A 16,524-nucleotide genomic window follows, 5' to 3' on the forward strand; every position below is an offset into this window, starting at 1 on the left:
CCAGTTCATCATCGTCGTCATCGGACGAGGATGACCTTTCCGGAGTGTCAGCGACACAGCGGCGCCGGGACAAGAAGAGAAAGCGCAAGGCCAAGAGGAAACGACGGAGAGCGCGGAAGGCCGGTTCGGTTCAATCAGCTTCTACAGGTGGTTTTCACCCTGATGTGCCAGTGGGTAGGGATGGCTTTTGGGTTGACCATGCTATGGTCCCGGGTTTGCCGCGGTGGGCCATTAAGAAGCGAGCTTGGCGACCCGGGGTGCAAGGTGTTTGGGTTGATCCGCTAGCAGCTGAGTTCCCGGTTTGCTCTCCTGGAGAGCGCCCTCCTGGAGCCCATCTGTCGAAGAAGATACGTAACAACATTCTTCGAGGTTGCTACGTGGATGTTTTTACCTTGCTGCAGCCTAAAGGAAAGGAGGCGGTTGCAGTCACTTCAACTAAAAAGAACAGGCATGAGCCTAAGGTTGCTCCGGCTGAGCCTACTTTTTCTAATTGGTTGGAGGGCTTTACCGTCTTTGCCGCTGTAGTGTCCATGGCGTTCCCTGAGCGTGCTTGGCATTTGTTTAGCCATCTGTTGAACGTGCAGCGCGCCAGGGCTTTCGCTGGAGATGCAGCTGCTATTTCCTATGATGCTGCATTTCGCCAACATGCATCACAGAACTCTCGTGAACGTTGGGACCTTCTTCATCACGAGATTTGGCTCTTGGAAGTGGGCACGTCAGCGAGGCCCAAGGGCTCTCAAAAAGGGCCTGTTAAAAAGGACTCCAAGTTTCTATCTTGTTGGGACTACAATTCTAGTCGTTGTACCCGTGTTAATTGTAAATATGAGCATTGCTGTTCCATTTGTAGAGGGTCCCACCCTAAATCTTCTTGTTCCCGTCCTGCTCAAGCTTCCCAGCCCTTTCGAGGCGGGCGCCCTGCTTCTGCAACCACCGGAAAAGGCGATGGGGCCGGGGGGCCGAGTGCCGGTCAAGCAGGGAGCCAAAAATAATTCGGTTGTTCCCACCCAGGCATTTTCGTTAGCCTTTTCTCCGGTAAATCCCAAGGTTCTTATTCCATTGCTGGAAGCTTATCCTTATAAGCAAGCTGCCTCTTATTTGGCCAATGGTTTTGTATTTGGGTTTAGGATTCCTGTTTCAGGTCATTTGGCACATTGGTTTCCCAAGAACTTGCTATCTGCCAGATCCATGCCTGAGGTACTCCGTTTAAAGATCAACAAGGAGATCCAGGCGGGGCGGGTTGCTGGCCCATTCCCTGCACCTCCTTTCGATAATTTTCATATCTCTCCTTTGGGTGTTGTACCCAAGAAAGCTCCTGGGGAGTTCAGGATAATTCATCACCTCTCTCACCCCCCAGGGTCTTCTGTCAATGATGCCATCCCTGATGAGCTTTGCTCAGTTAAATACGCTTCCTTTGATCATGCAGTTCGCTTAGTCAGGTCCTGCGGCCCAGGTGCACTTATGGCCAAGTGTGACATTCAGTCAGCCTTTAGACTCCTTCCGGTTCATCCGGACGATTTTCATTTCCTTGGTTTCCAATTTGAAGGTCAATTTTACTTTGACAAGGCTATGCCTATGGGTTGCTCCATAAGTTGCTCAGCATTTGAAACCTTTAGCACCTTTTTGGAGTGGGAGTTAAAGCGTAGGGCTTCTTCATCTTTGGTTACACATTATCTGGATGATTTTATGTTTGTGGGACCTGCTAATTCTAACATGTGTCTGGATTTATTAACTGCCTTTTCTTCCCTAGCTGCGGAAATTGGGGTTCCGCTTGCGGCTGACAAGACAGAGGGTCCAGCTAATGCTATGTCCTTTCTAGGCATTCAGTTAGATTCAGTCAATGGTTTTTCTTCTTTACCTCATTCAAAAATTGGTGTGCTGTGCGAACTTTTAGAGCAGGCCCTCCAGGCTCCCAAGCTCACGCTAAAGCAGGTACAATCCCTGCTGGGACATCTTAATTTTGCATGCAAGGTGGTGGCTCCTGGCAGAGCCTTTTGTGCTAGATTAGCCAGATCTTTAGCAGGTCCGCGGCTGCCTCACCATCACATTAGGATCACTAAAGGTGTTAAGGATGACCTTCGCATTTGGCTCCAATTTCTCAAGAGTTTCAACGGTATTGCCATTTGGCAGAGAACCTGGCACATTAATGACTCTTTGCAGGTTCATTCAGATGCAGCTGGGAGCATCGGTTTCGGTTTATTTTTCAATGGCCACTGGTGTGCTGAGCGCTGGCCTGAGGCCTGACAAGGATCAGACATTCTCAGAGATCTTACATTCTTGGAATTTTTTCCCATTGTTGTGGCCATTCAAATTTGGTGCACCCTTTTTTCAAACAAAAGAGTCCTTTTCTGGTGCGACAACCAAGCTGTGGTGTCAATTATCAACAAGCAGTCAGCAAAATCCCCCAGGGTCGTGAGTTTGTTAAGGAAGTTTGTGTTGTGTTGTTTGATTAACAATATTTCCTTCCTAGCTAAACATGTTCATGGAATAGATAACGGCATTGCTGATGCAATTTCTCGTTTTCAGTTTCAGCGATTTCGACAATTAGCCCCAGAGGCAGACCTTCAACCTACCCCATGTCCTGCTTCCATGTGGGAGGTTGGCTGTCAGAAATAATGGATGGGATTTTGGGATCCATTGCTCCTTCCACGTTAAAGACTTACAAAAATGCCATAAGAAAGCTGTCAGATTATTTTAATGACTCCGGAAATCAGCACGTTTGGCCTTTGTCTACCGAGGTGGTGTTGCGTTTTTTAGTTTGGTTACGCCACAATAAGGTGGCTCCTAAGACAATGTCCATCCATTTGGCTGGTATTTCTTTTTTCTCTAAGGCTGGGGGATTTGCTGATCCATGTGCCTCTTTTTTGGTAAAAAGGACAGTTGAAGGTTGGAAGCGTGCTTATGCTGTTAATAAGGACACAAGACGTCCTATTTGTTTACAATTGCTCGGTAAAATTTGTGCTACTCTTCCTGTCATTTGTTCTTCTAAATACGAAGTTCAGCTGTTTTGTGCTGCATTTGCAGTGGCATTTTTTGGCGCCTTTCGTTTAGGCGAATTAGTTGCTGGGTCCAAGAGCGATTTGTCTGGCAGGGCACTGCGTGCTTCTGACTTAATTTTTATAAAGCACGGTGTCTCTTTAACTTTGCGTCGCTCCAAGTGCGACCAGCTAGGGGTTGGTCAGAATGTGGTGCTACGTCGCTTTCGTGGCTCCCCTGTTTGCCCAGTTAAAGCTCTTCGATTCTTCTGGGATGTTAGGCCTTCGTTGGCCGAATTTCTTTTCATACATGTGGATGGTTCTCCCCTGACAAGATACCAGTTTGTTTCTGTGCTCAGAATGGTCATTTCAAGTTTGGGACTCCCTGCCAGGGAGTTTGGTGGACATTCTTTTCGGATTGGTGCGGCCACTGCGGCCTCTAGGGCTGGCATGCCTGCCAGGGATATCAAGCAAGTGGGACGCTGGAGATCCAAGGCCTTTGTTGGCTACGTTCGCCCACATTTGGATCAATGTGGTGGACATTAAATCGCTCTTGGCAGGGTTGGCGGCAGGCCTCTGAGTAGGCCTTTTGTGGCGGCAGCATAGGCCAGGATCTGAACGTTGGTGGTACCAGGGCTATGGAGTTCTGGTTTGGGAGTCACAAGGTACCCGGGGGCGATGAGCGAAGGCGTCTGGCCATTGCGGGGGCCAGAACGCAGGTGCGCCTCCCGGTGACTAGGGGCTTTGTGAATTGGAGAACGCAAGGCATGGTTTGCGCTCAAGCGGTGTTCCTTAGCCCCTAGGTCATCCCAAGCACCGGGTAGGGACCCGGCTTTGGATAATCAATCAACAGGGTGGTTGTTTGATTGCACAGATCCTGACCTTATGCTTTGTGCCAACCCTACCAATGGTTTAATAAAGTTGTGGCCTTTCTCCCATATCGGTGTTCTGTGGTTATTTTGACAAGCACATGCAAGGCAAATTGCAGTCGCCCCGATAGCGGGGCAGACTGCTTTGCCGCTGCAGCGCGGCAAAACTACAAGCCCCAGAGTGCTCTGGGGCTTGCCTCGGCTCCTGATTGGCTGGTGGGGCCGGAAGGGGCGGCCCTTCCGGCCCAGGGACGCTCTAGGAGCCGGGCTTGCTGGTGCGGGGCTTCCGGTCCTCCAAGGCTGCCCATTGGTGGGCTCGGCCTTGGGGGCGGGGCCCCGCAAAGGACGCAGAGGGGAGGGGCCGAGCAGTATATATTGCTGCTCGGAGGCCTCTCCGCCTCAGTCGGTGCTTGGCTCCGAGCAGAGCGGAGCCAAGCTTGGAAGGGAGCTAGCCTCGAGCTTCTCCCACCCGCCCACCGCTGTTTTAGGTGGTTTTTTGTCACAACTTTGCGGCAGCATAGGCCAGGATCTGAACGTTGGTGGTACCAGGGCTATGGAGTTCTGGTTTGGGAGTCACAAGGTACCCGGGGGCGATGAGCGAAGGCGTCTGGCCATTGCGGGGGCCAGAACGCAGGTGCGCCTCCCGGTGACTAGGGGCTTTGTGAATTGGAGAACGCAAGGCATGGTTTGCGCTCAAGCGGTGTTCCTTAGCCCCTAGGTCATCCCAAGCACCGGGTAGGGACCCGGCTTTGGATAATCAATCAACAGGGTGGTTGTTTGATTGCACAGATCCTGACCTTATGCTTTGTGCCAACCCTACCAATGGTTTAATAAAGTTGTGGCCTTTCTCCCATATCGGTGTTCTGTGGTTATTTTGACAAGCACATGCAAGGCAATTAGAAACCCCCATTAATATAAAATGACAAGAGAATTCCACTTCACTGACGGGACAATGACAGGATAAATGCAACATTGTCTGAAAGTCTTTCGTGTGATTGTGGACAATAGCATAAAAATACCCGATGCTGGCTGGGGATTCTGGGAGATAGGGGAGATTATCAGATGGGACATGGATGTACTTTTCCCCATCTGATAATCTCCCCTATCTCCCAGAATCCTCAGCCAGCATGGCGTTGGTTTTGGGTTTTTTTAGTAACTTTTAGTTTTTTAAAGTAACTTTCTCAAGCTCAGGAAGTGGTTCAGCAAAACCAATAAATCATAGTGATGGTTAAATCTTAAACACCAATGTCATGATGTAGATGTTTGATATGAGACATAGAAAGTGAAAAGAAAATTCCAGCCTGCAGTGATACTTTTTATCCAAAATATATTATAACAGCACAATTCTAGATTCATTTTATTTTATTTTACTTCAAGTGTATTTAGCAAATTTAGCGTTTTATGTTTGACATCACTGATCTGTGGAGACCAATAGGTCATGATGTTCCTCCTGCCAAGGCGAACTTGATATATGTTTGACCTATCAGTGTAACACCACTTAACAAATATTAGTCATATATGTATAATCGTGGCTTACTCTATCGTTAGGAAGCAATCCTTTCAATGAATTGACCCAAATCATGCCCTTGTTTTATTACATTTCCATTCAGTTATGATGCTCTATCCACCTCCAGTTCCTTATCATTGTAGTGTCTCTCCATTTATGATTGTATAATCACAACCGTATTTCCCACTTTTATGTATGGTTGTGAAAGAGTTGGACAGTGAAGAAAGCCGATAGGGAAAAAGTCATTTGAGATGTGTTGCTAGAAAAGAGTTCTACAGATACCATTGACTTCTAAAGAGGCACATAAATGGATTCTAGGGTCAAGTTTGTCAGGGATGATGGGAGTTGTAGCTCTTCACCTCTGGCTCGAACTCACCACCTTGTTACGCACCGACGCTGACCAGTTTTGGCCAGTGGTTAAAGCTTTGCTCTAAAGCAGCAGAGTTACAGAGAATAGGCTGAAGACCCTGACAAACTCTCCAAGCCTTCTCACTCTTGCCTCCACAGAAGTCTTCCCACTTCTTCAGGATCCAGCTGGCTCTTGTATCTTCACTCAAGACACCAGACAACTCAGTAGTCTTATATAAAAGATCTACTTTATTCTACTATATACAGTTCCAAAACTATCCAACACAACAATACTCCACAACTACTATCCACTGCTACTACCCACAAAATACATTAGGATTCATAGCCATTATTATAGTCCTTGGATCATACCACCCACTCTTGTCAGTTTCCACCCAGTGGGCGTGTACATCCACTCTCATTGGTTCTCTTGTTTCTACCCAGAATTAATGATTTCATCATCTCAGCCTTGACCATTTAACAATTCTCAGGTGTGTTCAATTATCCACTTTACATTTCTGTCCTTGGCATTTAGGACTTGCTAATTACATTACCTTTTACACCTGTGTGGCTTCTATTTGCTTCTGCTGAGTCATCCTGACTCTCACATACATGTTTTATTTCATCCACTGTATATCCCATGTTGCTTTTTCCTTAACAATCCCCTCCGAAATAAAATATTGTATGTGGCTTACAATGTCATTCCAACCATTTGTGTCAATCTTTCATGTTTTTCTACTGTTAAAGCTTTTGTAAACAAATCTGCTATGTTATTTTGTGTTTCTATGTACCTCAACTCTATTTCTCCTTTTTGAACCATGTCTCTTACATTTTGGTATCTTACACCCACATATTTGGTTCTGTTCTTCAAACTTTCTGTTTCAGCCATCGCTATGCATGATTGCGAGTCTTCTTGAATTTCTACAGGTACTCTGAAATTTTCGTTCAAGTCTTTTAACAATTGTTCAAGCCATTGTACCTCATTCACTATTTCGTTCAAAGCTGCAAATTCTGCTTCAGATGTGCTTAACGCTACATTAGTCTGTTTTCTGCTTCTCCATACTATGGGACTTTCACTATACTTGATTATCATTCCTGTCACTGATTTCTTGTCTCCTAATTCTGACGCAAATGAACTGTCTACAAAACAATCTAAATCTGCATTACTGCTTCTGATGATTAACTTTTTGTCTATAGTCCCTTTCAAATATCTTAGTAAGTGTTTCACAGCTGTCCAATCCTCAACCTTAGGATCACAAAGTCTTCTAGATAAAACGTTCATGGCATACGAAATGTCTGGTCTAGTGTGGCAAGAAATGAATTGTAAAGATCCTATGATGCTCCTGAAAAAAGTCTTGTCCTCAAAATCTCTGGTTGTTGATTCAGAAACGAAACCAGTTGTCATTGGAGCTCTAACTATCTTAGCATTCTGTAGTCCACACTTTTCTATCAAGTTCTCTATCTTCTTTCTCTGGCTTAACAAACAATGACCTTCTTGTGTCCATTCAACATTAATGCCTAAATAGGACTTCAACAAACCTAAATCCTTCAAAACAAACTTTTCTGACAATTCTCTCTTAACTGACTCTATTTCCTGTTTTGACTTTGCTGCCATGCACAAGTCATCCACATAAATCACTAGCACTATGTCTCCTTTTGTATACACACAAGCATCTGCAACGCTTCTTTTGTATCCTAGCTTAACCAACTCGTCATTAATGCACAAATTCCATGCTCTGGCACTCTGTTTTAAACCATACAATGCCTTTTTCAACCTATAAACTTTTTGACTTCCATTCTCTTCAAAACCTTGTGGTTGTTCCATAAAAATTTCTTCATCCAAATTTGCATTTAAATAAGCTGTTTCAAAATCAAAATGTTCCACAACTAAATTCCTTCTTGCTGCTACAGCTAACACCATTCTCAAACTTTCTGGCTTTGCTGTTGGAGAATAAGTCTTATCAAAGTTCTCATACTGCTGTTGTGCAAAACCCTTAGCTACTAATCTTGCTTTGTACTTAATGCTTCCATCAGGCATTTCCTTTCTCTTATACACCCATTTACAACCAATCACTTTCTTATCTATGGGTCTATCAACAACTTCAAACACATTTTTGTTCACCAAGCAACTAAATTCACTATCCATTGCTTCACACCATCTTTCTTGTTCTTCCCTAGAAAATGTTTCTAACTCTTCAAAACTCTCAGGCTCTTCTACCACTGTACAAGCCCTTGCCTGTGTCACAACAAACCTATCTGGTGACTTCCTAACTCTGTGACTACGCCTGGGTATGAATTCTGCCGTTCTGCCTCTCTCCTTATCACTGTCTGCACTAGAAGTTGTTGTCTTTCTGCTAAATCTTTTGTCTTCTGTCATCCTAGTGGTTACTGGTCTTGTTTGTGTCTCCCCGTCTGAGGTACTACCACTACTGCTAGTAGAGGCTTCTGGCTTGACTGAAACCCCTCCGTTTCCTGAAGTTGGTTCAGTCTGGGCTTCTTGCTCACTTGAGCTACCTAACCTTAAGAACACTTCCTTGTTGGCATGCAGCTTGTCCCAGCCAGCATGTCTTTCAAAATTTGCAGACCTGGAGTACTGTACTTCTCTTCCTCCTAAATGAAACTTATAGCTGTTCCCTGAATATCCTAAAAACCTGAGCCTTTTGCTTTTTGGTTCTCCTTTTTTCCTAAAACAAGCAGGTATGTAGACATGTGCATATTGTCCAAAAACTCTTAGATATTTGAAATTTGGCACTCTCCCATACAAGACCCTGTAGGGAATGTCTTCAATCTCTGAATGAAACAACCTATTACTTATGTGTATGGCAGTTAGAGTAGCTTCACCCCAGAAGCTGTCATTTACCCCTGCATCTGCCATCAGGCAAGCAGAAATCCTTTTAATGTCCTGGATTTTCCTTTCTGCTAAACCATCCTCACTTGGACAAGCAGGGTTGGTGGTTTCATGCCTTATTCCCACCTTCTGAAACCAATTATACAGCTGGTTGTTTAAAAATTCGCCACCTCTATCTGTAACAATTGTTCCTACTTTGCTATCAAATTGTCTTTCTACCATTCTTACCCATGCTTTCAAACTTTGCCCAGCATCAGACTTATTTTTCAATATTCTTACAAAAGCATATCTTGAATATCTGTCCACAATTACTAGGAAATATTTGCTTCCTCCTAATGACAAACAATTTGCTTGGGCTACATCAGCATGTACAAATTGAAATGGTCTTTGAGCAATTCTCTTGGATTTCTTAGCAACTGGAAAAGCTCTGACCTTCACTTGATTACAAACAGTGCAATCCAAGTGATTTTTGCATTCTGCTACTTTTAGATCTGGACACATGCTTATTAAATTCTTTAAACACTTGAAACTTGCATGGCCAAATTTTCTATGGATCTCATGTATGCAGTCTTTGTGCATTGGCACATTATCAATATTGTTAGCATTCTCTACCTTGTAATTTTCAACATTTTCTTCCAAGAAATAAAGCTTATCCTTTTTCAAACCTATACCACGCAGTTCCCCATTCAATGTTATTTTACACAGATTTTTTTCAAATGTGACTATGTAGTCTCTGTCTGTTAATCTGCTCACTGATAACAAATTGTTTTCTAATTCTTTTACATGCAAAACATCATTAAAGTTTTCTTTTAGCCCTGGAATGTAAACTGTTCCCATTTGATTTACAGTACTAAGCTCATTCCCATCAGCCAAAACTACAGCATTTATATTGGCTGGCTTTCTTTCACTAATTAAATTAATATTGTTACACATGGAGGACGAAGCTCCTGAATCTATAAGCCACTTAGAGTTTGCATTTTGTTTTTCCTTGATCATGGTGGCAAACACCTTATTATTATTTCTATTGTCCTTCAAAAATGGCGGCTTGGACTGCTTCTGCCTCTGGTAGTGCCGTGGTTGCCATCTGCTCTCTTGCTTGCTTCTCTCAGCAGCCAAAAGATTACAGTGCTTCTGCAGATGTCCAATCTTTTTGCAGTAAAAACATCTCCGTTGCTCCCTCGAAGAAGCTGCCTGGTCCAGCCCACGCACATCAGGCTTGGCTTGCTCACTTGGCACAGTCTTAGAAGTTGCTGCGTCATTTCTCTCAGACTGTCTCCTCTGGTTTTCTTCCAGAATTCTGGCCACAATTAAGTCTCTAGTCAATTCTGCTTCCGGTAAATTTTGCAAACTGTTGGTAATGTTCCCCCAAGAAGGGTCTAATGATTCAATCAAAATGTAGCACTGCTGTTCTCTACTTATTTCAACTCCTCTTAGCTCAGCCTGCACAAACAAGTCTTGCATCGTTTTCAAATGCTCTACCACACACTGGCCTTTTGCCATCTTCTGCCTATAAATTCTCTTAGACCATAGCATTTTTGCAAAGGCAGTAGAAGGAGTGTGTAGTCTCTCCAGAGTGTCCCACACATCTTTGGCGGTTTCCTTATCTCTGACATCATTAATCAAGTCTTCTTCCAGCATTAGAAAAAGACAGGCTTTGGCTTTGTTATCTTTCTCTTTCGTGGCTGCACTAGGGTCTGCTGGCAGCCCGGCTTCAACTGTGGCCCATAAACTTTCTTTTACAAGTAGAGACTGGGCATAAATCTTCCAGGTGGAGTAGTTGCTTCTGTTCAATTTACTAAACTTCAAAATCTCCATCTTAATTTGTGCAGTGACTCAATTGACACAGTCCTTCTGAGTATGCACAGCTGCCCCCTTTTGGGCTTAATCAAAACACAGGAGGAGTTACTCACGGAGCTTATCAGTGCAGCGCAAACAGCTTGCTCTGATCTGTCTTCCACAAAACTGTCTTCCACTCTCTGGAACTTTCAGCTTCTGTGGATGCTGGGTGCTGCAGTACCTGGGCCCATAACCCTTGTCAGGGATGATGGGAGTTGTAGCTCTTCACCTCTGGCTCGAACTCACCACCTTGTTACGCACCGGCGCTGACCAGTTTTGGCCAGTGGTTAAAGCTTTGCTCAAAAGCAGCAGAGTTACAGAGAATAGGCTGAAGACCCTGACAAACTCTCCAAGCCTTTTCACTCTTGCTTCCACAGAAGTATTCCCACTTCTTCAGGATCCAGCTGGCTCTTGTATCTTCACTCAAGACACCAGACAACTCAGTAGTCTTATATAAAAGATCTACTTTATTCTACTATATACAGTTCCAAAACTATCCAATACAACAATACTCCACTGCTACTACCCACAAAATACATTAGGATTCATAGCCATTATTATAGTCCTTGGATCATACCACCCACTCTTGTCAGTATCCACCCAGTGGGCATGTACATCCACTCTCATTGGTTCTCTTGTTTCTACCCAGAATTAATGATTTCATCATCTCAGCCTTGACCATTTAACAATTCTCAGGTGTGTTCAATTATCCACTTTGCATTTCTGTCCTTGGCATTCAGGACTTGCTAATTACATTACCTTTTACACCTGTGTGGCTTCTATTTGCTTCTGCTGAGTCATCCTGACTCTCACATACATGTTTTATTTCATCCACTGTATATCCCATGTTGCTTTTTCCTTAACAAAGTTGACTAACCTTTGGCCATATCACAAGAAGACGTGACTTACTAGAAAAGACAATAATGCTTGTTATGGTAGAAGGCAGTAGGAAAAGAGGAAGACCACATTGTAGATGGATAGACTCAGTCAAGGAATCCATGGCTCGGAATCTGCAAGACTCAAGAAGGGCTGTTGATGATAGGAGGACCTGGAGATCTATCATTCATGAGATTGTCATAAATTGAAATTGACTCGACAGCGGTTAAGAACAACAAAATCATAATATTGACCTGCATGGAAGCTGCTGTTTGGAATCAAGAAAATATTTTCTGTGATAATGACTATTAAGTATCAGGTTTTATGGTGAAATGTGTATTTGAAGTGGGTGGGGAGATGGGATCTTCTACCATTGGCATCATGATTAAGAAAGAGAAAAAAGGGTATTGGAAGTGATAGAAGGAACAACCAAGCTTGTATATGTGAATGCAAGCAACTTAGTGCAGGTGAGATGGATAGAATTGTAAGATTAAGGTTCCCTGATATGTTCTCCCAATTTGTAATGTCTTCTTCCTCATTTGTAATCTTCCAAGCTTGTTCCCACACATCTTTTCCGTTCCAACACACACACATGCACACATGCGGCAGAAGAGAGGTGAGGAGGGAGAGGGTCATATAGCGGACAGCAGCAGACCCCCATCTCTTCTCTGTCTGAAATATGTTTCTTATTCTGATTCGATTGAAATGTTACTGAGTGAATACATAGGAAAACATGTCATTACAGATGTTGTCATTCATAAGGAGTCACTGCAGGAATGTAAAATAGATTATTTCTTCTGGTGAGGCATTTTCTGTGTTTACTTTATTTTATTACTAGGCCCAGGCACTGAATATGAATATTTCTAATGTGGTCACAAATATTTTCAGAAAAGTTATATATGTTTATACAGGTTTCAAAGAATTACCAATATGAAAAAGACCTTATCAAAGGAGGCTTAGGTGTAACTTTTTAAAATTATTCCAGAATTTAGGCTGAAATCCTGCATGTCACCTTTTGGTCCTCCAGAGATTTGTTAGTCTATAACTTTCATCAGACGTAGCCAGCAAAGGCCATTGTGAGGGATGCTGGGTATTGTAATCCCACAGCATCCAGAGGGCTACAAGTTGCTCACTTGGTAGAAATTCATTTAGGAGTAAGTTCAAGTGATAGTTAGTGTGGTATACTAATTATATTGCATCTTGATAGATTTTAGCCTCACTGAACCTGAACTCATTGGTTAGGCAATCCATTCTCTTTCAACCTGTCCTGCCTAACAGGGTTGTTATAGGCTGCATCCACACTGCAGAACTAATGTAGTTTGATACTGCTTTAACTGCCACAGCTCAGTGCTATACAATTCTGGGATTGTTATTTTGAGAGATATTTAGCCTTCTCTGTCAAACAGCTCTGGTGCCATAACAAACTGCAAATCCCAGGATTTCATAAGATGGAGCCATGACAGTTAAAGAGGTCACAAACTGCATTAGTTCAGCAGTGTGGCAGCAGCCAAAGGAATAAAGTGGGGAAGGAGACAGCCATCAACGACAGTGTGAAAATGTAAGCAAACAAACAAAAATATGAACAAGAGGTATAACAATATGTAGATATACATAGTATGATACTGTTACCAGCATAAACCATTGTAAAGATGTCCAGGGAGAATGCTTAGAAGTATCTACACTTTAGAGACGTCAGCCTTCAAATATATGTAGCCTGATATTTATTACATTAAAAATAGCATATCATTGTTTATGTATGGTTTATAAGTAGGTTTAGCCTTCTCATGGTACTAATTTTGCTCATAGACCTTTTTAATGGCAAATGTGTTTTAAAAACTTATCAGAATGGTTTTGATTTGTTTCATAGAACTTGTATTTCATTTGGCTTTGGCTAGATCTTTAAGAGATTAACATCATGGGTACCAATAATTCTGAAACATTGTTTTTTTAACAGACCTCTACGTTTACACTAAGGAGACTTCATTTAAGTTTCAAGATTTTATTGGTATGTCAGTACCCTTTTAAAGAATTATGGCTCTCTCTCAAATGATTTCAGATCCATTCTGAAATCAGGATGCTTTCTACCAGACAGTATTAGAACAATGTGTCAACAAATGTGATGGAATTGCCCAAGTACCTAGTCTGTAAAATGGCCCACGCCTTATTTCTCTTCTCTGAAAAGTTCTGGGTAAAAGCAAGAAAGTTTTCCCCCCAGATCAAAACCACCTACAGTTATTTCTAAACCAGCACAATCAAAATGTCTCACTTGCTCAAAGCAATTGCTGATTTCCCTCAACTTAAACTCTCCACTCCACATTTTTACAAACTTGACATTCAATCTATTTCTATTTTTATGAGAAATGTTCTTCGTTGTAACTATGATAAGCACCAAATCGACACCTCTTCCATGGTCTCCATGATCACCACTGATGGCAAGCACATAAGGGAGGGGGGGGTGAACACTGTTAAACATGATTTTCTCAGAAGTTCTGAAAGTGAAGAGAGACAATAATCCTCACCACTACTGAGCCAAGCACTTGATCTGTCAAAGCCTTCAAGTTTGCCCTAATCACAGAAGTCTTGATTATTGATTGTTGGTCTCCATAGTAAGAAAAAAATGAATAAGGGGAGACCTATGTATACAGCCTTCAGTTCCCTGAGAGAAAGGTAGGAGATTAAGCTAACTAATTTTATATATATATATATATATATATATGATTTATCAGGAGTTAACGGCAAGAATTCTGTTTGTGACTTATGCATGTGTGACTCTGAGTTACATGTTCATGTTTTCTTTTGTGAAGAACATGGGATTGATCCAGAGCTTGGAAGTGATCCAGAGCTAGCATGATAGAGCCTGAGCAGAAGGGCCAGGAAAGCATGGGCCAAACTCATACTTTCCTGGTCCCAGTGTTCATCCAGATCAGTTCCTGGGTCAGTGCAGGGATGGTTCCACACACCCACTCCTATGCCAACCCAGAACCTGTGGCTGGCACATGCTCCTTACGTTGTCATACCATCACTCCCACTCAGGAGCCCCCATTGCCATGTCTGATGGGGAAAATGGCTGCCTGGCCACGTGAGTGCAGCTATGCACCCCCTTTCCACATCAGATATTGTAGCAGGGATCTCTTGAATGAAAGTAACCACACAAAAAGGCAAGGAGCAGGTGTGTGTGTGAGAGCAGTCCAGTTTTGCTGAGGAGTTTCCTAGAAACTCAGCAGAAAATCAAGGGTAAATTACCCCTGGGTAACGGTTATTTCCTCCTGAGTCAGGCCAGATCCTTTGGATCAGTGTCTAGATAGACAGAATTGGGCCTAACCCTGCCCTGGGGGTTTTAGCCTGCATTATCTAATGTGGACAACATGTAGCTGGGAAGAACCAAGGCCTCTTGGCCTGTGTAGACATCCCCATAGTCATCTTTAAATATTTGAAAGGATGTCGTGTAAAAGATGGAATGATCTCATTTTCTACCGCTCCAGAGATTAGGATATGAACCAATGATTCAATTATAACAAATAAGATTCTACCTTAACATCATGAGGAACATTTTGATGGTATGAACTATTTCGCAATAGTATAGAGGGTGGTGGACTCTCCTTCTTTGATGGTTTTTAAACAAAGATTGGATGGCCAGCTTTTGGGAATGTTTTAGTTGTGTGTTCCTGCATGGCAGGGAGTTGTGATTCTGTGATACATGAAAATTAATTTTTAGATTTGTTATATGAGTGGATAAATTCAAGAGACTGATGATCATGTTCAAGATTGCATAAAATATGGTGTTTTGGTTCAATAAAATCAATAGCATGAATTAATCAGGGTAACATAAATTGCCTTTCTTTCAGTGTACTTAATAATTAACTTCAATTAACATTCTTTTGTTCACTGGACTTAACAGTTAACTTCAGTTGGCTTGAAGTCAAAACTATTGCAATTTGTCACTTTTCTTTCTTTGATCTATTGCAGATAATGGTTTGTTGCTGCTGGTGCTGTTGTTGCTGCTGTTGTGTGCCTTCAAATTGTTTCTGATTTACAGTGACCCCAAGGACGACCTATCATGGGGTTTCCTGGGGCCGAGAGTGTGTGGCATGCCCAAAGTCACCCAATGGGTTTCTATGGCCGAACCCTGATCTCCAGAGTCATAGTCCAGTGCTCAAAGCACTACCCCACATTGGCTTTGATAATAATAAATAATAAATAATAAAATTTTTATTTGTATACCGCCCTTCCATCGATCAGGGCGGTGAACAACATAATAATACGATACAATAATAACAAAAGACCATAAAGCATAAAAATGAACATACATTAAAAACAGGTTAAAAACACAATCAGCCAACCATCTTGCCGATAGGAGAGGGAGGAAGGCCTTCAAGAACTTCATTTGGGGAATGCAGCTCGAAATAGGAAAGTTTTTAAATCCCTTTTAAACTGAGCCAGGGAGGTAACCGAGCGGAGCTCTGTGGGCAGCATGTTCCAAAGGGCCGGGGCAGCGATGGAATATGTCCTCCTCGTTGTGGAGGTAAGTCTGACCCCTGGAACCCTGAGTAATTGCTGCCCAGAAGTTCTGAGGGTGCAGGGCGGAATGTATGGGGAGAGGCGGTCCTTCAGGTACCCTGGGCCCAAGCCATGTAGGGCTTTATAGGTAATCACCAACACCTTGTACTGTGTCCGGAAGCGAATAGGCAGCCAATGTAGATCTTTAAGCACATGTGTGATGTGGCTGGCCCTGGAAGTACCAGTGACCAGCCTGGCTGCCATATTCTGTACCAGCTGTAGCTTCCGGATATGGTACAAGGGTTGCCCCATGTAGAGCGCGTTGCAGAAATCCAATCTAGAGGTTACCAGAGCATGTACCACCGTTTCAAGGTCCCTCTGGGCCAGGTATGGGCGCAGCTGGCGAATAAGCCGAAGCTGATAGCAGGTGCTCTTGACCGTCGCGTTCACCTGAGATGTAAGGTGAAGTGACGAGTCAAGAAGCACCCCCAGACTGCTCACGGAGTCCTTCACAGGAAGCGTGATCCCGTTCAGGACAGGTGGAACCACCGCCATTCCTGGACCAGGGGAACCTATCACAAGTACCTCTGTTTTCTCTGGATTCAGACTGAGTCGGTTTTCCCTCATCCAGCCCATTACCGACTCCAGACAGGTCACGAGAGGAGAGACGCCATCCTCGGTCACTGCATCAGTCGGAGACATAGAGAAAACTATTTGGGTGTCATCAGCGTACTGATAACCCTGCGCCCCATGTCTCCGGATGATCTCTCC

At 43.3% G+C, this 16,524-nt stretch overlaps 1 protein-coding gene across 1 annotated transcript; it reads left to right on the forward strand.

The window, feature by feature from the left end:
• Window positions 1-1,185: 1,185 nt before the first annotated feature.
• On the forward strand, window positions 1,186-2,241 carry LOC149305196 (uncharacterized). The gene has a single exon (XM_089478021.1). It carries the CDS (start codon window positions 1,186-1,188, stop codon window positions 2,239-2,241), a length of 1,056 nt encoding a protein of 351 aa, XP_089334147.1.
• Window positions 2,242-16,524: the final 14,283 nt, after the last annotated feature.

This window comes from Sceloporus occidentalis, unplaced genomic scaffold (genome assembly GCF_023333645.1).
Source record: "Sceloporus occidentalis isolate IW3139 unplaced genomic scaffold, rSceOcc1.0.p SCAF_12, whole genome shotgun sequence".
Classification (NCBI taxonomy): domain Eukaryota; kingdom Metazoa; phylum Chordata; class Lepidosauria; order Squamata; family Phrynosomatidae; genus Sceloporus; species Sceloporus occidentalis.

What these genes read in the sequence shown, in the direction of transcription:
- LOC149305196 (XM_089478021.1), top strand. Translation starts at nt 1,186, where the DNA reads ATGCCTGAGGTACTCCGTTTAAAGATCAACAAGGAGATCCAGGCGGGG.